The 14,754-nt window shown below is 32.5% G+C and overlaps 1 protein-coding gene across 7 annotated transcripts in view; it reads left to right on the top strand.

Annotated features, from left to right (window-relative positions):
* The window catches only part of ADAM2 (ADAM metallopeptidase domain 2), a 131,190-nt gene extending 118,169 nt beyond the window's left edge, over positions 1–13,021 (top strand). For 5 of the 7 annotated variants that reach the window (XM_038560010.1, XM_038560011.1, XM_038560008.1 and 2 more), the window contains 5 exons: positions 7,315–7,392; positions 7,611–7,746; positions 10,849–11,001; positions 12,201–12,262; positions 12,672–13,021. In XM_038560010.1, coding sequence (XP_038415938.1) covers positions 7,315–7,392; positions 7,611–7,746; positions 10,849–11,001; positions 12,201–12,262; positions 12,672–12,782 — 540 coding nt within the window. In that variant the 3' untranslated portion in view covers positions 12,783–13,021. Of the gene's footprint in view, positions 1–7,314; positions 7,393–7,610; positions 7,747–10,848; positions 11,009–12,200; positions 12,263–12,671 lie in introns of all 7 variants that reach the window. The other 2 variants (XM_038560009.1, XM_038560012.1) reach the window with 1 other exon arrangement.
* The last annotated feature ends 1,733 nt before the right edge of the window (positions 13,022–14,754 follow it).

Here is a 14,754-nt window from a genome sequence, read left to right as displayed (position 1 = left end):
AGTATCTCAAAGATCCCTCCACTCCAGCACAGGCTCTGAGATTAGTAAATAAATATCCCCCTTGTATAACCCAGGTGTTTTTAAAACTCTTTCTATGCTCCATCTCCTTCTACACTGTTTGTTGTGCCTTCTCCTTAAGGGCTGGGACTCAAATTCCTCTCACCTTTCAAAGGCTCTCCCAGAGCCAAGCCCAGTGATTTTTAAAGTTCCAAGTATTAGGCCCCACTGATTGTAAACTCTTATGAAGTTATGCTCTCTGGTTTTTAAAGCCAAATATTATGGGGATTTGTCTTTCTCATATGAATCTCCCATGCCTGAGCTTTCTGGTGTGAGGGTCTGTTTCTTCTCTCCACACCTGAGATGTCTGTCCTTCCTGTGGTCAGTCTCACAGGGCTGTTTAGCTCTGGTCCATAGCTCTGTCCTTCATACCTTCTCTGAGATGGTCTCTTCTCTACATTTCGAATGTGGAAAGTTTGTTCTGCTGGTCTTTGGATCATTTTCTGGATTATTTATACTGAGTTATTTAGTTGTATCCATGGGATGCGGTACACTTAGGATTCTCCAACTCTGTCATCTTCCCTGGAAGTATAGCTGTATGTTCTTTATAGATAGTCCTTACTATATTGAGGGAGTTTTCTTCTAGTCCTAATTTGTTAGATTTTTTTTTATAATTTTAAAAAATGTTAAATTTTGTCAATTTTTCTGCTTCAATGGAGATGGTTGTGTGATTTTTTCCCTTTTAGTCCTTTAATGTGGTATATTACATTAATTTTTGTATGTTGAGTCATTCTCACATTACATGAATTATTCCCACTTGGTCATAATACAGAATTTTTTTTAACATTCTGTTGAATTCTGTTTACTTGTGTTTTGTTGTGGACATTGCATTAATATTCATAATATTTGGTTGTAATTCTCCATTATTATTGTGTCCTTGGCTCTTATATTAGGGTAATTCTGGCCTCATAGAATGCATCTGGGTGTATGTCCTCTTGTATTTGTTGGAAGAGTTTGACAAAAATAGATCTAACTCTTCTGTAAATATTTGGTAAAATTCACCAGTGAAGCTATCTGGTCCAGGAATTTTCTTTGTTTCAAGGATTTTGATTACTGATTTAATCTATTTATGAGTTATAGGTCTAGTCAGACTTTCTATGTCTTTGTGATTCAGTGTTGGTAGATGGGGTGTTCCTAAAAATGTGTTCATTTTATTATCTTTGTTTTAACAGATTTTATTTATTTATTCATGAGACACACACACACACACAGAGAGAGAGAGAGAGAGAGAGAGAGAGAGGCAGAAACACAGAGAGAGAAGCAGGGTTCACACAGGGAGCCTGATGTGGGACTCAATCCTGGGACTCCAGGATCAAGATCTGGGCCGAAGGTGGCGCTAAACCGCTGAGCCATCCAGGGATCCCCAATTTTGTTATCTTATTCAAATGTTGGCTTTCAGTTTTTGATCGTATAAACCTTGTTATTTCTGTAAAATTGATAGCAATGTTCCATCTTCATTTGTAATTTAATTATTTGAAAATTATTTATTTTAGTCTTCCTAGGTAAAAGTTTTTTTCAATTTTATTGGTCTTTTTTTTTCTCTAAATTTTCTTTTGTTTCTGTTCTATTCTTTATTATTTTCTTCCTTCTGTTATCTTTAGGTTTGTTTATTCATTCATTTATTTATTGATAGTGCAAGTTCAAGTTGTTGATTTAAAGTACTTTTTAATTTTTAACATGCTGATTTATAGTTAAAAATGACTGTCAACAGCGTTTTTCTGCTTCTCACAGATTTGGTGTATTGCATTTTTAATTTGTTTGAGAATAATTTATAATTTCCCTTGTGTCCTTTGTTGACCAATTTTTTATTAAAATGTAAGAATTTCCATATATTTTTAAATTTTCCAGTGTTCCTTCTGCTTTTAATTTGTAGTTTTACTTTACTCTAACCAGAAAAGGTACTTTGTATGATTTTAGTCTAAATTTATTGACTCATTTTGTAATTAACATATGGCCTAATTTAAGCAATATTCATGTGCAGCTGAGACAAATGTGTATCTGCTGTTGTCAGGCAATGTTCTATATATGCCTTTTAGATCCAATTGGTAGATAGTGTTGTTCAAATCCTCTGTTTTCTTATTGATCTTCTTTTCAAAGGTGGGATATTAAAGGCCATTATTATTGTAGAGCTGTCTATTTCCCCAGCAGTTCTCTCTGTGCCATATATTTTGGAGCTCTGATGTTTGGTATATACATGTCTATAATTTGTATGTTTTCTGATTAATTTGATCACTTATTAATCTAGAACATTAATCTAGAACTTTTTTTATTGTAATGGTTGATTTAAGATCTATGTTGTCTGGGGCAGCCTGGGTGGCTCAGCAGTTTAGTGCCTACCTTCAGCCCAGGGCGTGATCCTGGAGATCCTGGTGTGAGTCCCACTGTTTTTTATACTTTCACCATTTATTTAACTTTACCACAGACCTTTATTTCTCTAAAATCTAGTTACAGACTAGCAACCTTTTATTCCTCCTGTAGGACTCCCTTTAGTATTTTTTGTAGGCTAAATTTTATGATATTAAGTACCCTCAACTTTTTAAAGTTTGTTTCTTTTTAATTTGAGAAAGTATTAATTTCCCCCATTAAATTCAGGAAAGTTTTGTTGGATATAGAATTCTCAGTTGTCAGAGCTTTTTTTTCTCCGTTTAGTACTTCCAATATATCAGTCCACTGCCTTCTGGCCTCAAAGTTTTTCTGAATAACCTATTGTAATCTTGTTTAGGATCCCTTGTACATGGTGATTACTTTTTCACTTGCAGTTTTTAGGATTCTCTTTTTTTCTTTGTCATTTGAATTTGATTGTAATGTGCTTTGGTATGAGTCTGTTTGCATTTGTCTTACTGGAGTTCACTGGACTCCTAGAATTTTTAGATCTATGTTATTCTTCAAACATGGGGCCATCATTTTTGGTTTTCAGCCATCATTTCTTCAAGTAATCTCCTTCTCCCTTTTTTTCTCATCTACTTCAGAAACTCCCATAATATGTATTTGATTTGCCTAATGGTATTTCATAAGTCCCATTGGTTTTGTTCATTTTTCTTTGTTCTTTTTTTCTTTCTAATACTTCAAAATGTAAAATACCCTATCATTAAATCACTGATTCTTTCTTCTGCCAACCAAAATTTGTTGTTGAACTCATATATTGAACTTTTAAATTTAGCTGTTGTATGTTTCAGTATCATATTTTTTGGATTGCTATTTGTATTTGCTCTCTGTTGATATTTTTATTTAATTCATATGGAATTTTTCTGATTTTTGGTCATTTTCAATCCATGTTTTTATTTAGCTTTTCAGCATTTTTATTTTAACTATTTTAGAGGAGAGACTGCAAGTGGTGGGAGGGCCAAAGGGAGAGGGAGAGAGAGAAATTTAAGCAAGCTCAATACAGTATGGAGCCCAGGGCAGGGCTTGATCTCATGACCATGAGATTATGACCTGAGCCTAAATCAAGAGTCAGATGCTTAACCAACTGAGCCACCCAAGCACCCTTTTAGTATGGTTATTAAAATACCATTATATCACTTTGTTTTTTTTCCTTTGAGTGGGACATGTTTTCCTGTTTCTTTTTCTGCATTTTAATTTTTTTTTTTTTACATTGGACTTTTGTAAAAAGAGACACTTCTACTGTCTGTAGACTGGCTCTGTGTTAGGGCAGTTGGGGATGCTCTGGGCCTTGCAATCAGCCTGAGAAGAGAGAGTGCTTGTGGTTTTTTCAGAACTTTTGTGATTATGCATTCTTTCTGGTCTTCCTTTTGGCTTTTTCCTTTTCTCACATACACGAATGCTTTCAAATGTACTACTTTTCCAAACAGTCTCATACCAGCCTCTCCTTGGGGCTTAAATAGTCTATTGTGTGTTTTATGCATAATCTTTTGCCCCAGGTGTCTGTCTGAGAATCTTAGTCTCCTTGCAGCTTTCCTGAGCAGCGTTCATTGCTTCTCTCTATTTGAGATTTAAGTTAGGTGAAGCAGAGACCAGTCCTTCAGGAAGCTCCTAGAAATATTTTAATATTGAAAACTAGGTTTCCACTGCTCCCTTCAGTTCAAAGGAAATAATTGTGACCTCAGCAGTTTCCTCCTCCAGACCAAGACTGTGCCATGTTGGGGAAGGAGTGGGGAAAATTTGATCAAACATCCCACTCATTTTTCCACCATTTTGAATGTGGCTATTTCTTGATTGGGCATTTTCTTGGTTGCCGTAGACCATTGACTGTTTCTAGAGTTCCTATTGGTTATTTTAGCCAGCTTTTCTTCTTCTTTTAAAAAAATATCTCCAAGGGAGAACAAGAACTTGAGACTTCTTAGTGCACCATTATATTGAGCAATTCTCCAGATTATTTTTTCAGTATTTGGTAAAGTCTGCTTGTTATTCTGTCACTGGTGCAGGGTAAATATGATTATTTAAAGCCTATGTGCTTGGTCACTGATGACCTGTGGAGGAATATTGGCTTCAGTTTCTGGTTAGTTTTGTGGAATCACAATGTCTTATATTTTGAGAACATAAAAATAATGTTTATTTTATCTCTGGTATAGGCATGTGTTCTTTTTAAAGAATAGGTGTACATAATTTATTTTATCCTCCATTTTAAGTTCTCTGTACAAGAAGATTTAAACAGAATCTTATTCTATCATAGTAAGAGAAATAGGAAACTGCATCATTTTCTTATCTACAGCCACATTTCTGAAAATCTATTTCAAAGACTTTAGTGAAAAAACATTGTTTTCTTTGTGTTATTATTATATGGTGATAAAGAACTTCTGTGGTTTTGTAGCTAGCTCATCACTTCAGATAATATTTTTCTAGCCTTTCTGCATGGCACTACTGAAGTAAGCATGTTTAAGCAAAATAAATAAAATAAAATAAAATAATAAAATAAAATAAAATAAAATCATTGCAGTAATAGATACCCATAATATCAACAATATCTTTTCAACTTTTTTCTTCTCTGGTTCAAAGAATTTATTTCATGGTTCTGAGAGTTAAGTTTATCTTCTTCTAGACAACAGCTCTGCAAATTACATACTTAACTTCTCTGCACAAGTGCTAATTAGATGTTAATGTGTCATTTATACAGAACACATATATCTCTAACTATAGCAACACTAGTCTGTAACCAGAGCTAGAAGTTTTATACTCTTACCATAACCCCTCAGAATAACCTGGCCATCCATTTAACATCAGTATATATCCTTCTAAGTCTTAAACAGAGATATGAGTTGCTACAATTATCAAACACCTTTAATGATATATTTTTCCACATTCAGTAATTTTTGCAAAACCTATTTGAGCAGATTCATTCTCTGGGTTTAAAAATTCACATATTATGGGAGTACCTGGATGGCTTAGTCAGTTAAGCATCTGACCCTTGGTTTCAGCTCAGATCATGATCTCATGGCCTGATGTTGGACTCCCCATTGAGAGTGGAGTTTTCTTTCTTGTCCTACCCCCTCCCCCACCCATTCTCTCTCTAAAATAAACAAATAGATCAAATCTTTATAAATAGTATATTTTGATCATATGTTTTCAAGAGGAAAGAATTCCAAAGAAATATTGACAATATTATTTAGAAAACATTTTTAGAAAAACTATTTCCAATTATATGTTCACCATATCATGCAGAACCTTTCTATGAGGGCAGCAAATTTTAAATTTTTTTTTAAAATATGAAGCATAGTTGAAAGAAATTTCAAAACATAATTGCTGCACTTTTGAGTTTTCTGCTTAGCTTTCTCTACCTCAATTGATTGTACCACCACCAAAGTGTTAGATAAGCCAGGAAACTTAGTGTCATTGATCTGTCTCCCTTTTCATTCTCTATATAAAATTCATAATTATAATTAAACTTAAACGATTTAAATTTCTAAGTTATATCTCAAATACAACCACAGATTTTCACTACACCACAGCCACTCAGTTTCACTCTATAGTTATCATTTTCTTGGACTACTGTAATGGTATCCTACATTTTCTCTTGCCCTTTCCATCCTCTTTCAAAAACCTATTTTTATTAGCTTTCCATCTTCCAATAAAATCTCTAAATATAATCAGTTGCTTGTAGGTTATAGGCCTACTTTCGGACCGACACAGGACCGACACAGTCCTGCCATAACAATTTCTATCACATCATACCTGCCCTTTTACAAATAAATTTTGTATTGTATTTCTGTATCTTTCACTGCATATGAACAATATGAGAATTTTTTTGTTGTTCACTGGTGTGTTGTTAGGGTAGGCACATTGTAGGACTCAAATATATAGTGATTTAATGATTGGCTATTCTCTGTGTAACAGCTACACTGCTGCTAATATTTCTCAAATTTCTATACTATCTTTCAATGTAGGGTCATTTTAAATATTTCTTTTCCTATAAGTACTTTGTGTTTCATTTCTATTCTTTTTTTTTAAAAAGATTTATTTATTTTAGGGGGGAAGAGGTAGAGGGAGAGAAAAACTCAAGCAGACTCCACACTGAGCATGAAGCCTGATGCAGGCTTGTCTCAGGACCCTGAGATCAGGCCTGAACTGAAACCAAGAGTCGGAAGCTTAACCAACTGTGCCACCCAGGCATTCTTCATTTCTATTCTTTTTTTTTTTTTTTTATTCATGAGAGAGATAGATAGATAGAGATAGATAGAGATAGAGATAGAGATAGATAGAGAGAGATAGAGAGAGAGAGAGAGAGAGGCAGAGACACAGGAGGAGGGAGAAACAGGCTCCATGCACCGGGAGCCCGACGTGGGATTCGATCCCGGGACTCCAGGATCACGCGCTGGGCCCAAGACAGGCACCAAACCGCTGAGCAACCCAGGGATCCCCTCTCATTTCTATTCTTGACTAAGTATTGTTCAACATCCAGGTTTGATAAGAAAGTTATGATATATGTGATATATGATATGAGAACATATGATATGAGAATAGTTCTCACATATCAGATAAATTGCCTGTACTTTAATCTTTCATAAGACTATTTTTTCATTATAGTATTTATGACATATTTATCTCCACTTTATTTATTTGATGTCTGTATTTTTTAACCCGGTATAAGAAGGGAAGATACTTTTGTTGTTTTCTTTACTATCAGATAATCAGAGTCTCATCTAGTGCTGGAAACATAGTAGCCCTATAAATTAATCACTTAGTATATTTCACTTATAGCTAAATGAATATCCTTATATAAGAATATATAGAATTCTTTTAGTAAAATGTCAAATACAAATGTTATTTCAGTTAATTTACTTTGGCTTATTTTCCTTTTAGGTTTGCAAGAACCAAGAATGTGTAGATGCTGGGTACTTGGATTATGATTGTACTCCAAGAAAATGCAATGAACGGGGTGTAAGTACCAGTAATATGATGGGAGAATAAAACTCATTGAGAATAATCCTAGAAAGCAAACATATAACTAAACACACACACACACACGCACATTTATATATTCATAAACCATGTAAAAAGATTGGCCTTATCTGACCTAAGTATTATTTTAAAATTCTACTGGAACACAAATAATTATAGCTACCTATCTCATAAGGTGATATTTTTCCTGGTTTCAGATATGCAATAATAAAAAGAACTGTCATTGTAATCCTTCATACTTGCCTCCTAATTGCCAAAATATTGATGATGCATGGATTGGTGGGAGTGTTGACAGTGGCAATTTTCCACCTCAACTTGCCCAACTCAGTTCTGGTAAGTATTAATAGCAAATTGAAAACATAATTAAAACAACATTTTAATTTATTAAATTTAATAAAATAAAATTTTATTTATTTGCCTACCAATCTATATTTAGATGGACATCAAATAGTAAAACATATAAAGCTAGTTTATGTTTTACCATAGAGAATAATATAACATACATAACATATATCATAAATAAGATATATCAGTAAAGGCCCAAACAGGGAAATAAAAATCATTATAGTCCTTCACACAGAAGATATTCAATATAAGGCTAACACATAATGGCAGAGTTGAAAGCCAATCAGAGAATCTTGAGGCAACAGAGGGATCCACTACTACTTCTTAGGGCTAAAAGGACAATGAAAGGAGGCACTATTACTAGAACCAGAATCCGAGGCACCTTCATGACATGTAACTATGGTCAGGGCCACATATCAGGATCTAAGTCACAGGGAGAGTACTGCCCAGCAGAAGTTGGAGCTATAGAGCATGTGCAGCCACTATGGGAGATGCTGCAGAGATTGGGGAATAAATATCTTTAATATTTCTGACCTATTCTGACCCTGCAAATGTTAGCCAGTTATTCCTATTAGCCAATTATAAGTAGAAGTTTGAAGTAGTTTCCTACATTTCTTTTTTTCCAAAGAGAGGTGGGTTTTAGAATAATGCAGTATATCCAATGATGCTTAGGGCCAAACTCTATATAAAAACCTAAATTAACAGATAATTAAAGCATATTTTGGGGCAGCCCTAGTGGCGCAGCAGTTTAGCACCACCTACAGCCCAGGGCATGATCCTGGAGACCCTGGATCGGGTCTCACGTCAGGCTCTCTGCATGGTGCCTGCTTCTGTCTCTGCCTCTCTCTCTCTCTGCGTCTCTATGAATAAATAAATAAAATCTTTTTAAAAAAAGCATATTTTGAGCACACACATATCATTCCAGGTTGACCTTACAATGTAATTGATCAATAACATGTATACAAGTGAGATTCTGACTGGGTCTTTTAGAATACTAATTCTTGGAACTCTCATTATTAGAACATTCATTGTGCTGAAAATCATCTTCCCTGTTTGAAATTTGATTACATTGAGACATGAAAATGCAAAATCCTCAAATTCATGCCACACAAAATGAACAAAATTAAATGGTTGTTTTAAATTACTACATTTGGGAGAAGTTTCCTACACATCTTTCTCTCTCTCTCTCTCTCATATCCATAAACAATATATATTTATATATATAATATAGAAAGCAATATGGTAATCAGATGGTGTATTTATATAAAAAGAATCTAAGACATGTGGCATTAGCTTTGGAACTGAATGGCGCACAGAACATAAAAAGACCTCTAGGAAACTGTTGAAGACATTTATTATGTGTTGAAATTGTCTTGAGAATACTGTTGGTGAGCAATCCAAAGACAATTCAAAAACATGTTATTAGAAGTTGGAGAAATAGGACATTTATTATGAAGTGGTAAATAGTTTAAATCACTGCAGCCTGTGGTAAAGTGGAAAATAAAATTCATTGGTTCTGGTCAGCAAGGTTTCCAGGTAGATTGTAAAGATTTCCAGTAGGTGATTATAAGTAATCTATGATAAAACATGAGAAGACAATAATAACTAATGAAGAAACAAAACAGATGAACATTGGGGGAGGGGGGAAATTAAAGGAAGGCAAACCATATGAGAGTTTCTTTTTAAAAAGAGATTCTTAACTAGAGAAAACAAACAGGGTTCTGGAGGGACGGTGGTTGGGACATGGACTAAATGGGTGATGGTTATTAAGAGGGCACTTGTGTTGAGCACTCGATGTGATAATGAATCACTAAATTCTACTCCTGAAACTGCCATTATACTATATGTTAACTAACTAGACTTTAAACGAAAACTTGAAGCAAACAGAAGTCTGTAGTATTGCTATATAATAGCAGCTGTAAATGGAAATCAAAATCAGTACCATTTAGGACACTATTAAAATATAAATTTTAGAAATAAATTTAACAAAATAAATGTAATACCTTTACACTGAAACTAAAAAAGAAATGTAGACAGATGTTAAACAAAAATAATTGGAGAAATATGCCATGTTTACCCATTGGAAGGTTTATTATTGTTAAGATGTCAAGTCTCACAAAATTTATAGATTGAAAAACCCAATCATAAAGGCATGCAACTTTTTATATATTAACAATTTGATTCTACAGTATTTGCCAAAGTGCTCAGAATAGCCAAAAAAAATCCTGAAAAAGAACAACAAAGAAAGACACCTTAGTCTATTGCCCTTATATTGAATATACTATGTTATAGATTTAGCATATAGTTACACTAATGAAGACAATGTGGCATTGGTAAATGATAGATATACAGTTAGATCAATGGAATGGAATAGGGAGGCAGAAATATACCCATTGTTATATGGTTAATCAATTTTTCAAGAAAAATACAGATAGTTCCATGAAGAAGGAAAATTAGTTCAAAACATTCTTCTGTAATAATTGAATATTCACATAAGATCAAATGACCCTTAAAATCTCAACTCATTTAACAATTTATATGAAATAAATCATAAATCTGAACATAAATGAAAACTATATATCTTCTTGAAAGAAGCAGAGAAATACCCACACGATGTTGGAATAAGCAATTTTTATATCTGTACTACTCATTTTATTTAACATAAAATAAATTTTATTAGATACGATGTGATGATACATATCGATGCAATAAAAGAAAAGTACTTTGGACCTCATGAAAATTTTATAACATTCACAGCAGTATCTCTTACTAAAAATAGGGTATTGAGAAAAATTCTTTTTTTCCAGGGGTCACACTTTCTTTTCATCTATATTAATTATTAAACTATTCTGAAAAGAGTATTAAATAAAAGGTTCTTAATGATAAAGCAAATAATAGGACTATTATGGATTAAAAAGATTCTGGAGCACATTGAAATGCTGTTAACTTATCTACTTCATTTAAAAACATGTTAATTATAACATTATACAAGAGTTAAAAATTTTGTGCTGATAGTCATATTAAAATATAGAAATGTCTTTATTATATTCCTGGTAATTGCTTTTAAATCACTGATGTTTTCTCTCCCAGAAAGACGCTACATTGAGAATGTTTACCATGGCAAATCTACAAAATGGCCATTTTTCTTACTAATTCCTTTTCTCATTATTCTCTCTGTACTGATCATCATACTGGTAAAAGTTTATTTCCAAAGGAAAAAATGGAGAACTGAGGAGTATACAAGTGATGAGTATGTTGATTTAATATTTAAGATTCATTACTTTTATAATTTGTAGGCATATATATAACATTAATAAATATCATCATGATGTAACTAATAATTCAGATTTAGATTTTATCTCTACATGAAAACAAAATACTTAATATGTTGATAATTAGTATAGTGGTTAACAGAATTTTTTCAAAGGTCAGCAGTTTTAGTCTTATAACAACTTGAACTCTGCTGGGGTAAAATTAAGTGGAAATGACTTCTAGTTAATGATTATTTACCTCCTTTTATTATTTGATCTTAATTATTAAATATAAACATTATTTTTTAATATATATTTCAAAGTATTTTGTGTTTATTATCTTACTAAAAGAAAGCAGATAAATCTAAAAGAGTAGTTAGCCCTTTAGGCAGTTAAATAAGTTGAGAGTAGGGCAACCAGAGATAGAAAATGTTAAAAGTCAATAAATAATAGTTAGAATGAAAAAATCTGAATTATAGTAAAAGCTAATCTTCAAAAAAAATAAGACAAATGGTTTTTCATTAAAAAAACCTTAGAAACATCTGATGATATGCCTCAAAAATAAAAATAATATTAAAATTGTTTAGTTTTCTTCAGAGAAATTGCTATAAAATAGTTTCTGCTTTTGAATTTTTATATCTGTATTATTCATTTTATTTAACATAAAGTAAATTTTATTAAAATATTTAAAATTGATAAGATATCGATGAAAAGAGAACAATACATTTCACAGAAATGTTTTGAAAAGTTTATGTAAAATTACTGAATAATATGCAGTATGTAGTTAACATAATTCAATATTAAAGTAATATTCATATGTTGGAGGACTTTATTGTGGAAAAACTGATATCAAATATCTTTAGGGGAAAGAGCTATGAAAATGTGTAGGAATAAATATGTAAGAAGATGAATCACAGGAAAACTTAAAGCTATTTAGTTAATGTTATGACTATGAAAAATTATTAGTTCATTTTTAGGTAAAATTGTATTACTGTGTTTTTTCTCAAGTTAATCTTGAGATACTAGTTGAGAAATGTCCTCAATGGTAAGATATTCTCAAGTAGTGGCTGCCCTCAGATCCTAAATAGGAATTCAAACATTTTTCAAAATTGATATTGTATACAGAGTTTTATAGAACAATCTTAAAGAAAATATAATTTTAAGTGACTATATTTATTTTGAAACATACAGGCAACTTGAAAGTGAGAGTGAACCTAAAGAGTAGGCAGGACAACAGAATCCGTCATATCACAGTGAGTATAAAATAGTTTAAAGGTGAAAGGTAGAGGCAGAGAAATGAAAAAAAATTTAACATATTAAATAAATGTAAATACTATAAACATATATTAATGATGATAGTCATATAGCTACATATAATAAAATTGAATTGCAGAATATTTTCAATGTTGCAAACTATACCATGACATGATAAAGTATAAATGACCTCATTTTGCAGTTTAAAAACTTCTTTGCATTGTGATCTTTTAAATTTTTTCTAATAATGTTTAATCCTTTAGTATTTGTGCATTCAAAAGTTGGTCACAAATAAATTGCATGATAGAACTCTTATAATTAGGATAACCTCATGCTATTTGTTGAATTAACCACTTTTAAATTGATTGGTCAAACAAGTAACTTTTCCCCTTTTATTTATTCTTTCAGAGCAGTTATCTTCAATGGACAGGACAAATGGAAAAAAAGAAAAAACAAAAAACTACTTGCATTGCTGGATTGTCTAGGATTCAAAACCTGTATTTTATTGGTCTGATATGACAAGAATATATAGAAGATTTCTACTATAACAGAAATATACCTCTATACTTATATATAAAATGCCACAGATGAATTACTTGTAAGAAATGCATGCTTATGAGTATTTATATTACATTTCTTATTTTTAAAGTTATGTCATACTAATTGTTAGTATGCACTAAATTATCAGTAGGCATGAGAAAAACTTTATAATATAATAAATCCAATACCATGATTAAAGCTCACTGTTATATTTTAAATTGCAATGCTATGTAGTTATGTTATAGTCAGATCTGTAACCAATCAAAAAACAATGATTCTAAGATTTGGAAAAAAATCTCAATTATATGCTCTTCACAAAAGATACAACTCAGTTATGTAAAGGTTCAAAGTAAGGGATGGGAGGATATATGCCATGGAACTTTATCCAAAAACTTTATACAAAAGAAAGCTTGATAGACTTTAACACTGATAGCATTCATAGAGATAAAAAAAAAATCATAATGCAAAGGGTTATTCTTAAAAGGAAATTACAACAATACAAGTGCACTAGTCAAATTGTCTAGAGAAACAGAACTGATAGGATATCAATGATTGATAATTAGATGATAAAGATGATAGATGATAGGTAAATGAGAAGATTTTTTATAGGAATTGGTTCACATGTTTATAGGAGCCAAGAAGTCTCATGAGCTGTCATGTGGATGCTGGAGAACCAGGAAAGCTGGTAGTGTAACTCAGTATGGATCTAAAGTCCTGAGACTTTGAAAGCCAATGGTGTAAGTTTAGGTCTGGGTTCAAAATGAGAACCAAAAGTGCCAGTGGATGTCCAAGGGCAGGAGAAGGATGCCTTAGTTCAAGCAGAGAGCAAATACACCTTTTCTCCACCTTTTTTTTTCTCTTAAGTCCTCAACGGATTGAATAATGCCTACTCTCATTGATGAGGGTAATCTTCATTCAATCTTCTGATTAAAATACTAATCTCTTTAGAGACACATTCAGAGAAATAATGATTTATCAGATTTCTGGTGGTTCATAAGTTGACATTTACAATTAACTATCACAATCTACCCCTGCTCAACTTGCATTCCTATATGTATTCTTCAAATAAATGTCATTGCTGTCTATTGTGATATAAATATCCTGTGTACAAACAAAAAGGCACTAATCCCTTCTCAGAAAAGGAAATAAAGTCCTTGAGTAATATTTACTCTTCTGATATCCTTTAGCTTAAATACTATGATATAAATAAAATCAGCAATAATTAAAACATTGATATAAAGTCAAAACCTCTTACTATAAAAGAATAAGAGAGGAAAAAATAAAGCTCAAGATATGCATATATACACATAAGTGTATTTATAACAAAATAAAGAGGAAATATTCATAACATTTCAGTCCTCATTTTTGTAACTGGTCATGTGGTCATAGCTGGTATTCACAACTACCTTCTCCTACTACTCATTCAGTTTTCCTTATGACCTCAGCCAGCACCTGGCCTGGTTTGGTGATCTAAACCTTCACTTCTGGACTATCAGTAGTCCTGTCATTGTAGTTCTCTATTGACTTTTATCACAGGGCATGGCAACACTAAGACACATCCTAAAAAATCTTCCAATTTCCTTCTCAAGAATCATTGTTGTGTCTCCTAATGAAAGCATTCCTCCCTCTGAACTAAGACTCTAGGTCAGCATAGCATAAAGTCATGGAAATGAGAAGCAAAAATTTTGCCAGTGGGTCACTTGGGGTAAGAATAAGTGGCTCTACTCCTATTTCCACCCTTCAATTCCTGGAACCATGAATCCTGGTTATGTTAGAAATAGCACCATATACTGAACACTGAGCATATACTATCCTCTAGAGAACTTTGTCCCAGCCCCAAAAGATATTGCCACCTTGTTGATGCTGTAATTGAACGTTCAAAAGGCCATTCCACCATTCTATCAAGCCAACAGCTTCATGACAGTGGAGAGCCAGTGAATTCCCTGAGCCT

Source organism: Canis lupus, chromosome 16 (assembly GCF_011100685.1).
Source record: "Canis lupus familiaris isolate Mischka breed German Shepherd chromosome 16, alternate assembly UU_Cfam_GSD_1.0, whole genome shotgun sequence".
NCBI lineage: Eukaryota > Metazoa > Chordata > Mammalia > Carnivora > Canidae > Canis > Canis lupus.
Note: the sequence above shows the minus strand (reverse complement) of the source record. Positions and strands in the feature narration are given on the sequence as shown.